At 42.9% G+C, this 15,986-nt stretch overlaps 2 protein-coding genes across 4 annotated transcripts in view; both read left to right on the top strand.

Moving 5' to 3' along the window:
• The first annotated feature begins 8,576 nt into the window (after positions 1 to 8,576).
• Mdh2 (malate dehydrogenase 2) lies at positions 8,577 to 11,915 on the top strand. Its single transcript, XM_071795007.1, has 5 exons — positions 8,577 to 8,766; positions 9,644 to 9,859; positions 10,020 to 10,292; positions 10,758 to 11,087; positions 11,392 to 11,915. The coding sequence occupies exons 1-5, from the start codon at positions 8,692 to 8,694 to the stop codon at positions 11,518 to 11,520; spliced, it is 1,023 nt and encodes a 340-aa protein (XP_071651108.1). The 5' UTR covers positions 8,577 to 8,691; the 3' UTR covers positions 11,521 to 11,915.
• A 112-nt stretch (positions 11,916 to 12,027) lies between these two features.
• Positions 12,028 to 15,986, top strand: part of LOC139822805 (uncharacterized) — a 5,157-nt gene continuing 1,198 nt past the window's right edge. Inside the window, exons 1-4 of one of the 3 annotated variants that reach the window (XM_071794845.1) lie at positions 12,028 to 13,995; positions 14,453 to 14,632; positions 14,872 to 15,027; positions 15,227 to 15,820. In XM_071794845.1, coding sequence (XP_071650946.1) covers positions 12,409 to 13,995; positions 14,453 to 14,632; positions 14,872 to 15,027; positions 15,227 to 15,820 — 2,517 coding nt within the window. In that variant the 5' untranslated portion in view covers positions 12,028 to 12,408. The remainder of the gene's footprint in view (positions 13,996 to 14,452; positions 14,633 to 14,871; positions 15,028 to 15,226; positions 15,821 to 15,986) is intronic. The other 2 variants (XM_071794866.1, XM_071794855.1) reach the window with 2 other exon arrangements.

Raw genomic sequence — 15,986 nt, 5'->3', positions numbered from 1 at the left:
TATATTCGTTTTATTTATTTAATGGAGTCTGTTTTATAGTTGAGACATAATATGATCTTGCCGTGTAACGCTGGAAGCGTGGCATTCCGTTGATGCCGATTCCGTGTGACTGATATCGGTACCGTTTCAGCTCGCTCGTGTAGATTTCACGGAGTTAACGTCGAAGAGATTATTACCGCTGCTGTTTCTCGGCCGTGCGAAAGTGCAATCGATGAACAGTGCAATTACGTCCGTGCATCTGTTAGACTTGAATCATTCTCAGCTCGCTTTGCGCGACGTCCATTGTTCAGAATCGTAATAAATAGAATGGATTTAGCACGTTGTTGCGGAGAAGTTGAAAAACCGACTTGCATTTATTTTCTTGACATTTTGCAAAGTATTCACGAACGAGGACGAACTATTTTTTTTTTTATATTATTATTTTAACATAATGACTCATGAGTTTAACGTTGTTTGACTTGAATTGGTATTTGCGACGGATGATAACGTTGCAAATTACCAATTCGACAAATACCTTTAACGACAATATTCGGGTTGCTGAAGAATTCAAGTCCCTTGTTTCGAACGCAGAACTTAAAGCCAAAGAACACGGCAGCGCGAACGAGCGAATACTCGATCTGTATGGAACCCAGGTCTGTCGGGGAAATGAATTTGCTCGCGTAATTAGATCGTAAAGCGCGCTTCCACGGCTGCTGGATTTCTACGACGCGATACATAATTTTTTTTATGCCGCCTGGCATGGAACGCTCGTCAAATCGGAAGTAGACCGAGGCGGAACTTCAAAACATCATTGTTTTAATGCATTTAAATTAAAACAGAGAAATATTACGGACATATTATATGAGAAACAGCATTCGGATTGATTTTATTTGCGACTTCGATTTTTCGGCACAAGATACGATTCGTTTTCAGTTGATATGTTTTATCGATAGTTTGAAACGGTACGTAAATTCTTTTTCTGTTATTTCAAAAATTTATATAAATACATACAACACGAAAAATGTCTTTTTCTTGACAGAACAATACAGAGACTTTGGCGATCGCAAAAGTGTCTCTATATTGAAGATCGTCCGTTTCTGTGCCAGGTATCATGGCATTCTGTAAGTTTAACGGTAGTTGGTTCTTCAATTCCGCGATAAAGCGCAAGGGAGACCCGAAAGCGGGAAGGCAGGGAGTTTATCCTCGATAGCTACACAATAACGGAAAGGAAGAATGCAGTTCGTTGACACGGACAAAACGAAGGAGCGCGAGTTAATTTTGCAGCTAAGCAGAGAGGCGGGAAATGATAAGATCGGGCAAAACGAGACGAGTATAACATTGGATAATAGATCCCAATCGCGCGATATAACATCACAGAGCGGCTATTGTTGTGTATAACCGACTGTTTATTTATTAAATTATTAATTGCTAAGGTAAAATTGTAAGACTATAGAGATAATGCGAATATTTTTTTAATATAACGCGTTTGTCAATAGACGTATTTCTTGTTTGAAATTAAAATAACTATTCTTAATGTCGAAGAAGTCGACATTTCTTGTAGCACAAATAATTAAGAAATGAGAATTCATTGAAACAAACCGTAGGATTCCGATGACAATAATGAAAAAAAGTTTTAATATTACTCAACATTTTCATAAATAAAAAGAAATTATCCCGTTCACCAAATACGTCCATTGTCAAGCGTCACACGTATGATAAGGGGTTATACATAGTTGTTATCGAATCGTTATGAAATTTCTAATGTTGGAGTTTATTAAAACCGGTGCAATTTATTTATCTTGCTGAGAGAAAGCGACGAAAAGTGGCTTAGTGAGAGAAAATTGTGCTTCCATTTTCCCAGTGATCTTTGGCAATCGGAACATAATTGTTGACGCGCGTGCGCGTTAAATCTTGTAAATATTTGTGACTAGCACGAGAGAGAGAGAGCATATCTTTATAACCGTACAATTAAGCCGTTGCTGGTTTTATATGAGCAGAGATTTAATTAGGATTAAGCGTTGATTTTCTACGTAACCGCGGTCTTGCTCCGCAAGACATTTTGTTATGCATATATTATATATATTTATATACGCATGTTCGACTGTTCTAATGAGATTAGGGTGGATGTGGCGAGTAGACGTGGCGTGGTAATAATCGTAGTCAAGGCTGTTCTCAAAGCACGCCGATAAATTGGCATACGAGAGAACAATGCTGTCGAAAATTTGTTGCGTGGTCTGAAGATTAACATCGATTACGGGCGACTGAAACGTTTGATACATTTCGCACGCGGACTGAGATAAGCCTCGACGAAAGCAATAATATTATTATTATTAACGAAAAAATTATATATATATACATATATATATAATATATATATATTTTATTACGTCTACACATTTTTTGCTGCCGATATTCGGAGCGAGTTACTAACACGAAGCAGAGAGAAATAAAAAGGAATAAAAAAAACACGCGTTCGACATTTATCTCGACTCCCGTATATTCCATATTCCTGAAATTTGCGCTTGTATCATCCAGCAATCCCTCGAACTTTCGTTACGCCAACGCTGAAAAAACGAAACGCACTTTTTGAACATATATTAAGAATCGCCCGGCAGAAAGGCGAAAGCGACGTGGTGAAAGTCTTTTGGTCGAATTTCTAATCGTCGCCGATCAATGGGCAAGTGAATCACCGTATCTAAATTCCGCACACGGTGTAGCAAACATCCTCACAGTAGCTCGTTAAGAAAACAGACTCCTTTTTTGCCACAACTGGTGATTCGAAGAATATTTTTGTATCTCCCATAAATATATATTATAACATATATATTACGTAATATAGAACACACTTCCATATAACACGGAGAATGTATTATCATATGAATCCATTATTCGAGTCACATAGATCATGAATATACATATATGGATTATGCATATGAAAACACATGTTTATAAAAGATGTAAGGGTTTGCTATAAAAAATGCAAAATGAATGTTAAAGATGTAACACAGTAAAATTTATTTTATTTTATTTTAAAACAAACAAATATTAAAATTTTTCTGTCGTGTTGTACGAACCCGTAATTAAATGAGGAGTCTACTACATAATATACTTTAAAAACAGTATCTCTCTCATTCTCTTTTTGTCTCTTATATAATATTCTATAGAAGAGTTGGCTCTCCCTTGACATTTTTGCGCCTATTTACCGCGAAATCGAAAAGGACATTCCACAACTCCATCGAGTATTTCCACAACCCTAATTGATACCAGTCTCTCATACATATAATCCTTTTTTACATCGCTAGTTTCGTCCGCGAGCGATACACGTATGTATAAACTTCGTCCGATTGCTCGCCGATAGCCCACGACGGGGGAGTATTTGCTCTTGAGAGGGCGATTCCTCGGGGGCGATCCGACCGAGTGAGCCGGGCATTCCAATTTCAGGATCGACGTCTCTGACGGCGCGAGGAAGAAGGGAACGCGGCCGGGAGAAGGCGAGATTCTCGCCCGCGCCATAAAGATTCGTATCGCTCTGGAAACGTCGAGGAGGAGCGCGCGAGGAGGCGTGCTCTTTCTCTCTCTCTTTTCTCTCTTGCCTTTCTTTCCTTGCACCCTCTCGTGCGCTCGGTCGAGTGGGCGTCCCTTTTCGAGATTTACGACGATTTAATCGCGCAATTAATCTAACACCTTGTTGCAACAACACTTCGCGCCGGAGCGGCGGCGGGGAAATAAAAATTTCGAGCGCGCAAGGGGGGGAGGGAGAAATCGGGGGGCCCCGCTTCGATCTATCGCGGTCGGTATCGCGGGGTCGATGGAGAAGCGCGAGGCCTAACCACGTGTTAAAGGGGAGTAACGAGCGCGCAGCGACCGCGGTGGGGGCCGGGAGGAGGGCAGGGAAAAGGGGCAAAGGGCGAGAGAAGAGATAGCCGCGGTTTCATGGTGCGCGCGCGCGCGTAGGGCAATCATAAAGCGCCGCGAAGGACCGCGATAAATGAGTCCCCGCAGTTTTTGATCGGGCCGCCATTGTTTCGCGAGCAGCAAAGTAGTATTAAGAGAGAGAGAGAGAGCGCGGATACGTATCGCTCGGAATACGAAAATTCTTTAGTATCGACGTGTTACGATTCTTTCTTTGTATACGTGTAAAACTTTTCATCAACGCAACGGAGGATGACACATTGTTAGCGCAGCTAGCGAATCAAACGAAACTGCTAATACTCTAGCATACTAATGAAATAAGATTCAATCTATTTTTATAGCAGTTAAATACGCGACTAAGTAGAATTGATTTTTTTACAAGCGTTAATTATACTTGATTTTACACGTCACCTAAAGAAAAGTTAAGAAAAATCTGAATGCTACGTTTTACACAACATACTTACACTATAGATATATTAATACTAAGCTGTATGAGAGCCCAATATTGAAAAATGTATGTACATTCGGCGATATATATGCTATATAAAACAATGTTACGCAGTTATGTAAAAAGCAGTCCCATCTCGGCATCATAAACTCGCGGAAATTTACGTAAATTCAATTTCCGTCCGACGCGATCATCGAAAGCGAAGCGTATATATATAATTCGTCTTGAGATCCTCCAGGCTGTTGTTCTCGGCGACGTACAGACGGCGAGGACACCCCCGCAAACGCTCGCGCTCGCTCTGTGTGTACGACCAAGGACAACAACATTCTCCGCAAAACTAATTGCCAGGTAAATATATACGAACAACGATCGAGCGGTGTGCGCGCGCGTTTGTGTGCGCGCGTTGCGGACGACACACGCGGGGGCCCCCGCGGGGGCCCCGTTGTCTATACGTCGGAATTTATTGCGGCCTGCCCGGAGCGGCCGATAGCGGGCGGTGGAGAGGAGGGGAGGGGGGGGGAGAGAAAGAGAGTCCGGAGGCCCTCGTACGAGAGCGCGTAATTTATGCTCTCATTATGCAACAACCGAGATTCATTACGAGCGACACGCGTTGTCTCGCGGATTCGGAGATCTCGATCTCGCGCAGGGGACAATCCCGATGGGGCGAAGGTGTCGAGAAGCGCGGCCGGGAAGGTCGTGCCCTCTCGATGGCGCTTTGAAAATCGGGGTACCATCCTGCGCGCGATTTGGAGATCATATAGAGATAGAGATCGCACGTGGGGAAGGCAGCTACGGGAAAATTTTATTTTAGATGCGAGAAGCCTGGGTGTAATCTGTTCTTTGAGACGTAGAATGTTCATAACTCAAGTTTATTTCCTTTTTTCATATGATGTATGGTTATTCGATGCGAGCGGTGAGCTGCGTAAAATTCACAACTGCGCGGATTTTGCGTTTGTTGACCGAATCGCCAAATTCAATGTAATACAGACGGTAAATGTTTCTCACCCCTTCAAAGTCTGCATTCCGGATTATTCTCGAAGAGACCTTCTGCGGAAGAATGTGTGTGTGTCAGGCGATTGAGAAAAATGAGGCTAAAAGAATAAAAATCTTGAAACGCGAAGTTCATCGAAACATTTGATATGTCTTCAACGATATCTACAGCTATTACATATTATGTCATGCATTTACACAATTGTAGGATTCCCGGGTCTTCTTATTATGATTTTATGTAAAGAAGGCTATTTTATCGAACGAAAAATTGCTGCATTGAAGCCAGCGAGAAGTGCGTGTGCCCTCTCGTGCCCCTTGACCCGCTTTATCGCGGGGATCGAGGCAGGGGAAGTAGAAGGAAGCGCGCAAACTGCAGGCAGGGGCTCTCGCAGGGGGTGGGTGCCCCGCCCAGGCGCGTTGCATCGCGGAAACTATCGGTCGCCGTAGTGGGCCGCGCTGCGCCTGTAATCTCCGTGGGCCGGGGCCCGTAACCGCTCTTCGGCCGGCGCGGCGCGGCGCGGCGCGGCGACAAAAAACCGCCGGAGAATGAAATACGGATTACAGTGGTTGGGCCGGGGCCGGATAATGGTCGGATAATGATGACCTCGGCGTCCCCGGCGCCGATTGCCCTCTCCGCTACCACCGCCCGCCACGGCCCCGCACGGCCCGGGGATCACATTTTCCCCGTTTCCCTGCTCCCCTCCCGCCGCGCCGACGCGCCCGCGCCCGCGCCGTCTCGCTCCATCGCGCTTCTTTATCGCGTATATCAAGATTTCCATACGAACTTGCGCCCCCGACGATATATCCGCGGCGGCCGCGGCGTGCAACTCGCTGCGTTTCTCACGCGCATCGCGCGCATACGCTCGCGAGTGCATCGGCCTCGTCGGCATTATAAGGGAAAAAGAAGGAAGCGATCGAGGAATTTCCGCCACAGATCGTTCCGAGGCTCTCAGAACGATCTGTGTGCGTCTCGACGACGGAATCTTGAATTCGATTTATTCGGACGCATCGGGTAAATCTCCAACGAAATCTCCAAACGATCTTTGATCCTAACGATGGGATCACGGGCAATTATTGCGACTAGTGATGGGATGAAGTACCTTACGAGTAGTCTCTATTGTCGTGGTTTCGAACTCTCTATGATTCTTTCGAATAAAAGCAATACTTCAAGCTAGTATATTCGAAGCTGGATAAAATGGATTAAAACCCCCTATGAGTGTACCTACTTCGAAAGACGAGAGTATTACTTCCAAGTAGGCTCGAACCTGAGTCAAATGTGTTCGAATCTTTTATGAGTACTTAAAAAATGTAATGTGTAAAACAAAATGTGTGTATATATATATATTATATATCATACAAATATCTCTATATTACAATTTTACAAAAAATAACTTTTATGATAATAATAACAGATTCGAATACTATACTTGTAAAATTCAATTCTTCATGATAGGAACTACTTATAAGTTTTGAATATGCTGATGGAGGCACTCATTCCAAAATTCGAAACTAACTAATCGACATTCGATTACTTCGCAAGTACAATGTATAAAATATTATTTTTTATTATGAATATTACTCAAATAAAAAAAATCAAACTCGATTATTAGATTTAAGTACATATTAAATTTGATCTCATCCCTAATTATCTTGATTGATCGAGGTATCGGAGCAGCTGCGAGGGATCGTAAGTTCGGATTGTAAGTCTCATTTCGCAAGATTCTTATTTTTACCACTATCTCTCTCTCTTTTATATATCTTTCTTTTTATTATCATACGCATTAATTTATATTATTTATGTTACATTATATAAATCACGTCCGACACTCGTGCAGTCATTTCTTGTCTCTTTCGTTACGCGTGCGAAAGGATTAATCTCACCGATAAATAAATAAATAAAATGACACTCGCGCGGCACCGCTTCGATTAATGCGCTCGAGTGTGTGTGTGTTCGCGCGCGACGGCCGTCGAACACACACTTACACACCACGCCGATTGGTACCGATGAAATAAATCAGGCATCGATCGCGCGGGGGAGGCCGGCGCGGCGCGCAGACGCTCGCTCGTACAGGTGGAATTAATGCACGAAGATTTCCGATATATCGAGAGCGAGCCGCGAGAATAAATCAGTCGCTGTACACGGGGAACACGACTCGCCGCGCCGTGAGCGGCGCGCGAAAGCGCGGCCGATGAGACTCGGCGCGACGGATCGGCCGGGCAAATCCGTAAAATTCCCAGCGTCCGCTAAGACGATTCGGCTGAACGTCTGAAGACGATCCCTCGCGATTAGGATTTTAAACGAGACGCGAATGGTTCGCTAACCGCTCCGTAGACTCCTTTCCGGAAACGTACGTTTTGCAGACGCGGGGCGTCCGAGACGAATTAACGACCGTCGCGCGCGGTTGACCGCGACCCCAGGAGATCGCTCGGACCCCCGTAAAACCGATCGGCGAGAGCGAGGTGTCGACGGGATCGGCGCGCGAACGCGAACATAAATCCAAATTAGCGGCAACTTAACGCGCAATCGTGGCCGATCGATCCTGTCCTCTCCTCGCGTCTTCGAATGACAGTAAATCGCGAGGGTGAGGATCTATCGGCCTCGGTTCATCGCTCGAGCGCCGACGCGCGTTTCGAGGGCACGTTTCGCGCGATTTATAGACGATATATATATTTACAACCTCGTGAAATCGTGATATCTGATTTTGATTTAAAATTGCGCTTTTTTTTGTTATCATTCGTGTTTAATTATTTATAAAAGTTAAGAGAATTAGGGAAAAAATGCAACAATATATGTGATATTATTGAGTAAATATGCTCATTTATATGAAGCATCTATATAATAATAATAAATCGTGAATTTAATATATAAACAAATTGTACATTATATTTATTATTATATTTATATTTATGTCAACGTCAAAAATTTCATACCAATAATTGATAATGTCAATACCTTCCATTACCTTCCATTACATCTCCCCAGACGGTAATCGGGAAAATTTACCTAAAGTTGATAATTAATAATCTTTGATCTCATAAATTAATCTGAATTAATTAATAGTCGCAAATCTCGGAACGCGCAGCATATTCCGATCTTGTTAGCATTTACAGTAATTTACGTAGCAAATGAATCGGCGTGCAAGAAATATATTTTTCAATATCGATAATTTTGACTGAGAAACTTTGCGTTTTCACCGCACGAGATCACTGAATTCGCCTTCAATCACATAACGCCACCTGCGTCACTCTCGCTGTCAGTGAGCGAAGGTCACGCGGAGTGTCTTTGAGGTATATTGGGAGTACGTGCTCGCCTCGCACGAAAATTTTCACGACCATTTGACGTGACGTCCACTGCCGTCGACATGCTGCCCCGATTCCTCAGGCCCGTCATAAATGTCAGCCAGCAAGGCGCAAAACGACTATCTACGAGCGTCACGGTAAAGTATCGTCAAAAAACAAACCGCAAAACCCACTCTCAATCTGTTCCCCACAAATCGGCCGGAAATTAATTAACGCTCGACAAATATATCGCATGTGTGAGTAGGGTGGTAACATCTTTACGTATCTTGTGTTGCTGAATATCAAGTATATGCACGTCGGTGGAACAATAAATATGCGCCGTCTTTGGAAGAATTCTTTTTAAAAGAATCTCATTTTTCGCCCTGTAAATCTCTAATATCGATATGCTCATTTTATACGCACGTAAATTCACATATTCTCATATTATATAGCATATAAGCCGCTGATTATGCCACGTTTGCTGTATCTCGTGGACCCTTAGTGATAACCTGATAACTACGAGAATCTCCATCGACCTTTAACGACACATATGGCGGGAGAGAGATATCGCTTGTCGCCGATATCAGTTACGTAGAGATCTAGCATCGTCGTACATCATTGGATCGCGATGCTGCAATCGTAATCGGAACATCGTTATGCAACTGCAAATTCGGCTCCAACGCTGATACGTTAAACTGGCACATCGAAACCTTAAATTTGCTATTGAAACTTGACTGCAAAAAAAGGAAATAATTCTGATCATAGACAATTTATCATAGACAATTTTTTTATGTAGCTGGATCCTTTATGCTTACTTGAAAAAATGAGCTAAAAATAAATTAGTTGAAACATTGCGTTTAACGTCAGAATTGGAGAAATCTTTGAGTGAATCAATTGGGAGTATAATTATTTAAAAAATTTAACGGAAACCAAAGATCGTTTTCTTAAATTATACCTCCTTAATCGCCTGGTTTCGGTTGTAGACGAGTGATTCTTTCGAAATGCTCTAATATCCCGACTGTGTTCTTTTTGCAGCGCGATGCAAAAGTCAGCGTCATGGGAGCAAGCGGTGGCATCGGCCAGCCACTGTCGTTGCTTCTCAAACAGTCGCCTCTGGTCACGGAATTGTCGCTGTACGATATCGTAAATACGCCTGGTGTTGGTGCCGATCTCTCGCACATAAATACCCCTGCGAAAGTCAAAGCTTACAACGGTCCGGAACAGCTCAAAGACTCTCTTAAAGGCGCTCAGGTATGTCATTACGATACGAAAGATTATATCGGTATTTGATGATACAGTTTGTGCTACGAAGATTTAAAAGTTTGCTTTTTTATTTAATTCATTAAATTGAAAGTAATCGTCTTTGTTTTGGATTTTGACGACTTATTAATTTTCTGGGGACTATTTTTAGGTTGTCATCATACCTGCGGGCGTTCCACGTAAACCGGGCATGACCCGCGACGATCTGTTCAATACGAACGCCTCTATCGTCCGGGATCTCGTCGTTGCGATGGCCGAAGTCGCGCCAAAGGCCTTCGTGGCGATCATCTCGAATCCGGTCAACAGCACAGTGCCAATCGCGAGTGAAGTGCTACAGAAGGCGGGCGTCTACGACCCTAATCGCGTATTCGGAGTGACTACCTTAGATATCGTTAGGGCGAACACATTCATCGCGGAAACGAAGGTATTAAATGTGGCAAATTGCGTAAAATAACGAAGCGAACGTCTTTAACTTACTTGACATCCTTGACATAAACAAAAATGATCTGCTATATACGTACATTTTGAAAGTTACTACGGCAACCGTAATAAACTAGACTTTCATCTGTTTTGACAGATGTGTCTCGGTTCTCGGAACGTTATTTCTTTCATTATTTGTCTCAAGTACGAACATTTAGCCTCAGATTGTTCCACACGCAAATATTAAGCATGACAGTAATATGAGAAAAACAGATTTATAAAATTTATTCTTCGTTTTTTATATGATCCCAATGAATGCAATGAATAATTAAAAAACGTTGAATGTAATATTTAATTATTACGTTTTGCTCAATATAATTGAGCCGGGACGATAAAAATGTGTCACTTTATTTTCCAGCTTTCGTAATTGGAAAAAAACAGCTGCTAAGACAGACGGTTAATTTTTCAGGGTCTTGATCTGCTGAAAGTCAACGTCCCAGTCATTGGGGGACATAGCGGCATTACCATCATTCCGTTGATCTCGCAGTGCACGCCGTCAGTTTCCTTCCCGGATGATCAGCTGAAAGCGCTCACCGAGAGGATCCAAGAGGCCGGTACCGAGGTCGTTAAGGCCAAGGCGGGAACTGGATCCGCGACTTTGTCCATGGCTTTTGCCGGCGCGCGATTCGGTCTCTCGTTAATCAGGGCGTTGAACGGTGAAACGGGTATTATTGAGTGCTCGTACGTCAAATCGAATGTCACTGACGCCAAATACTTCTCTACGCCGATCCTTCTGGGCGTAAGTAGAGACATAATAAACCTTATGACATCGTATTAATACATTTGTTGCCATACATTTCGGAAATATATGGCTTTAAACAGAAAATTATCTCCTATTAAAAAATAAAACTATTTTTATGATAATGTGACATATTTTAACTGTAATATTCAATTATTGTTATATGGGATGTTTTGTAAAACAAGTATAAACAACTTTGATTTTTTTAAGGGAGACTATTTCAAGTAGAGAGCTTTATATAAGAATATGCTTTATTCTACTTAATTATATCATTATAAGAGATCAAAATTTTATGGATTTTCAGAAAAATGGACTTGAGAAGAATTTGGGATTAGGTAAACTAAGCAGCTTTGAGCAGAAACTGCTGGACGCCGCTATCCCGGAGCTTAAGAAAAATATTCAGAAGGGAGAAGATTTTGTAAATAAGAAGTGAAATCTTTGTCGGGCCTAGCTGAATAGAGCGTGATCTGTCGAGTTGTACGTGAGAGTTGCCTTCGTTGCTCACCTTGCAATCATGATAAATTGTCAATAATTGAAATTTTTTGATCGCGAAATTTTCAATTCTTCCAACCTGCCGACATGCATGTAAACGTGTAGAACCACGGAATAGATTATCGAATATTAAGATTACATATGTATTATAAAAGAAGTATGTATTATAGATGAAAAATATATAAACTGCAGAGGAAGATTATATCTACAAGATATAAAATAACATGTAAAGAATGTATAAAATAAGAAATAAAATAATAGGACTTTACAAAATTAAAATATCCGTTTGAGCAATTTCTTGTAGCAAAGATTTGAATAAACGCTCTTTCAACTAAACGTAAGAGAACGTTTCTTTCCACATATATCTTGAGATTCTTATTTGTTCGTGAATTAAATTTAAGTCCGATTTTTCTTCGAATTAAAATTTGACTTGCCTGTGTGTACTGTGTCTTTAACAATCAAATTTTACAAATTTACTTTTGGATCGATTTTAAACTATAAACTATCTAAGAAGATAAACTTAGCGATGTAACGAATTTAATTGGTAGATTTACACGCGCATGACGGGAAGTTATCATCATCACACACATGTGTAAATACCAAACCACAATAATATACGAAGTAGACAACCTTGAGACAGGCAGTAACGAACTCTCAGGCATGTAGGTAACAACGATCTTTCTGTCTCCGCAATTCGAGCGAAAATGTAACGTGATAGACGCGCTTTGAATTAAATCATGTGTAACTTAATAAAGAGTAATTAGATATTTATAATTCATCGGAAGGCGATCGTATTCAGCGTACAGTGATTAATACATAAATATATTTTATGGCGAGACGCAAGCACAAGCAATCGCGGAAGAAGACCAAGTTCCAGAAAGTGCAGGAGTCCCTTCGGAAGATCTCCGGTCGAGATTCGAAAAATGGAAATAAAGAAAGGAGCGATTCGTCGCATCCGCGTTCTCCGGAATCGGTACTGTTCGAATCGCAACCCGCGGACCTGCAATGCGGCGATAAGCTCAGCCCGGAGATCATTCCCAAGCAGCCTAGAAGAAGATCGAAGGGCTTCAAGGACGATCCAAAAATCGACGATGGGATCGCTGCGCGGATGATCCAACAGCCCAGCCCGATCTCGAGCAAGAGCCACGAGTTGGATCTTGCAATGTGCGATTTTGAGCACGGTACCAAGTACATGAATAACTTTCGCAATTTAGAGGACTCCGGAGAACGCAACGAGCGGGACGTTGCTACCAAACCGCTCGTCGACGATCCATTCGAGCTCACGGAAAGTTATTTCTTCAGCTTATCGTCCTTGAGCAACGAGCCGAATAACAATGCGAACAGAACAACTGATGGAAGATCCTCGAAAATCGTCGACGAGATGACCCATCGAAATATCTCAGTAATATCTCGCCCTAACTTGAAATCCCAGTCGCGCGACGATGTATGCACTTTCGCAAATATCCCGGGGCCCGTGAAGTTTGACGAAGAGGGATCTCTCGGAGTAAGATCGAATCAGCGGAAAGACCATTACATCATTGAAACGATGGACGATTGTTACTTGTTGGACAAGACGCTTTCGATGAATGATAATCTCGCGCACCAGATGAACAGTTATCTGGCCAGGCAGTCGCCGACGGTCGTCGTTAACAAATTGGGAAGAGATTCTGAGGAACTCTCGGAGGTCCCGCATTTTATGATTTTACCCGAGAACGACGAGCGAGGCGAGCTCAGCGGATCGCCGGTCCATAGATCCATCGGCGGACCGCGAGATAATCCGAACAAGAAAATGAAGGGAACGTCGAATGGCAATAAGAGAGTCGAGGTCGCGCTCGAGAGGATCGGCGAACGTTTGACGGCGAATTGGCGCGAGTTCCGGAAGATTTTCGGGCAACTGCGGCGAAAGAACAGGAATACTCGCGGCGAGGAGGTGGTCGACCGCGGCGAGTGCTTATTACACAGGTACAGGAGACTCCCTTACGTCTCCGTCTCGACGTTGTCCCTGCCAACGTCGTCCGTACCTTGCACGCCTTCGTCGTCGCCAAAGCTGGTGAGCTATGATAAGGTCCGCGAGTCCGGTGGGACGAGGCGAGAGGCCGAGAAAGCTGGGATTCCGGCGGAATCCACGACGCCTCGCACCGGGTCGGTGAAACGACTTTGTCGCCGAACGACTTTGACGTTCGGAAACGAGGATGACGACGGGGAGGTGGCCGGTCACCGGCAACCGGCCACTCGCGCGGATATCACAGATCCGCTTCCGGAAGGGAAGAAGGAGAGCAAGGGACGTTTGCTCCTGCTGGGTCCGTCGCCGTTCTCCGATGAAACGCGTCAGGACGGCCGCATCCCGGAATCGATCATCGCCTCCGACGTCGAGCTGTCCGATCGCGATGGCCACGGTGGCGGTTCCCCGCAAAAAGTATACAAACTTTATTTGTAATACGTAATATATGAGTATTATTAAGTATTAAAATTAAACTACCTGGCGTTGCCGGGATTATCACAGAGTATCAAGGGGATAAAATCAGAGGTAGGGGATCCAGGTTTCATGGTAGACCATATTTTCCGCAGGGGTCTAGAGAGTAACTATATGCAAAATTTAATAGATTGGTCAAAGGGTTTAGGAGTTAATAGACAGACATTCTGTTTTATATACATCGATTTTTTACTCACGACGTCGTAATTCAATATGACTTGCATTGAGGAAATATATAGAAACCTTAAATGCGGAATTTTATTTGATTTAAATTGTATTTTTGCTTCTCCGGTTCTTAATTGATTCTGAATTGTCGCGTGTCGGAGAGATGGACTTTTACGCAAATAAATGTCCTCATTATAATTCGAAATCCCTTTCTCTGTGTTTTTCAATTAATCAGATAGAATATCATTGGGACGGCACTCGTAATCCCCAGGCGCCGCAAAACGTCGCAACGCCTCGAGACTCTCGCAGCCATGTCTCTCGACCTCGACGAAGAAACATTTCCCGCACGATAATCACGTGGGTGATCGCTATCTGCATTTGGCTGATAAGGAAATTGCTGCATCTCGTAAATGTCGTAAGTTTCTCGATATTTGTGCAAAATGAAGATTCTCGCTTCCTCGCTGCCAGCCATATTGAATTACTGTATTAAATTAGCCGAATTTTTTTACTTTCAACAAGTTGGAATCACGAACAAATTTTGTTATTTTTAGAAATAATTTTAATTTATACACGTTGATAAGTATTTTTTTTACTTGATATCAATATGACGCTTGTTTATTTTAAACAGAACCGACATCGATCTTTATTTTTCAGAATTACAACAAGTTGCGACAGAAATTGACCGTTTCGCCTTCGTCGAGTTCTTGGACGAAGAAATTTGATTGTCTGACGGAGACAATGCGCTCCGAAAGCGAGATGTTACGCGCAATGTCGGAGAAAATGACGCGACTTTCCGAAGATTTTGTCCAGGTAAAATTAGAAGGACCTTTCGAACTTATCATTTGGTCTCAAATCGTAAAGCTGAATATGTTTCTGCTTTTATAAAATATCCGTATCAAGTTCTTATATTTTGTGAATCTTTGCGGAAATATAAATGTGTAATAAATAAATAAATGTATATGTTAGAAAAATCTGTATATTAATATTATATCTTCTTGGTCCGCCGTAGATGCAAACGACCACCGAAGCCACTCTTAGCGCCCTGACAGCCGAGATGAACGTCTTTCGTGAAGCTAGTAAAAAAATTACGGAAGATAATGTGGTATTGCTGCAGGAGTTGAAGAAATTACGTGAAACGCTGGAGGAAGTTCAAATAAAATCTTTGCAACCGGTCACCTTGCCTTCCTCGTGTCCTTTATCTTCTCGCTCATCTCTACCTGCACTTCCACCATCACCACCACCACCACCACCACCACCACCACCACCACCTCCTCCTCCTCCTCCTCCTCTACCCTCTTTAGAATTTCCACTTCCACTACATCTACCACCACCACCACCACCCCCGCTACCTCCTTTATTTCTTCCAAAAGTGCACACTTCGGAATCAGCATCGTCGATACCACCCCCGCCCCCTCCGCTCCTCTCATCAGTTTCTTTGCATTCCCCAATGCCACCGATACAACCGACGACTCCCAACAGCAGCAGAAGTAACAAGACTAGAACACCCACAAGAAAATGTTCCACGCCGTTATTCAACAGGCCTAACATCACCGTCGAGGACCTGTTGAAAGTCACCCTGAAAAAGGCGCCACAAAGTAACAAAGTACTATCTAAATTCTGTGGAATTAACAAGATTACGTCCTTCACGATAACATCGTAAATATAAATTTCTGCAACGAGAATGACTGTCCTCGATCTCACGAGATTTTTAATTTCCGACTTGCTGAATGCAAATCACACGAGAATATGTAGATCTCAGAATTTTTGGT

The sequence above is a fragment of the Temnothorax longispinosus genome, chromosome 1, assembly GCF_030848805.1.
Source record: "Temnothorax longispinosus isolate EJ_2023e chromosome 1, Tlon_JGU_v1, whole genome shotgun sequence".
Lineage (NCBI taxonomy): Eukaryota > Metazoa > Arthropoda > Insecta > Hymenoptera > Formicidae > Temnothorax > Temnothorax longispinosus.
The sequence above is the reverse complement of the archived record's forward strand: the minus strand, read 5'-3'. Positions and strand labels throughout refer to the sequence as shown.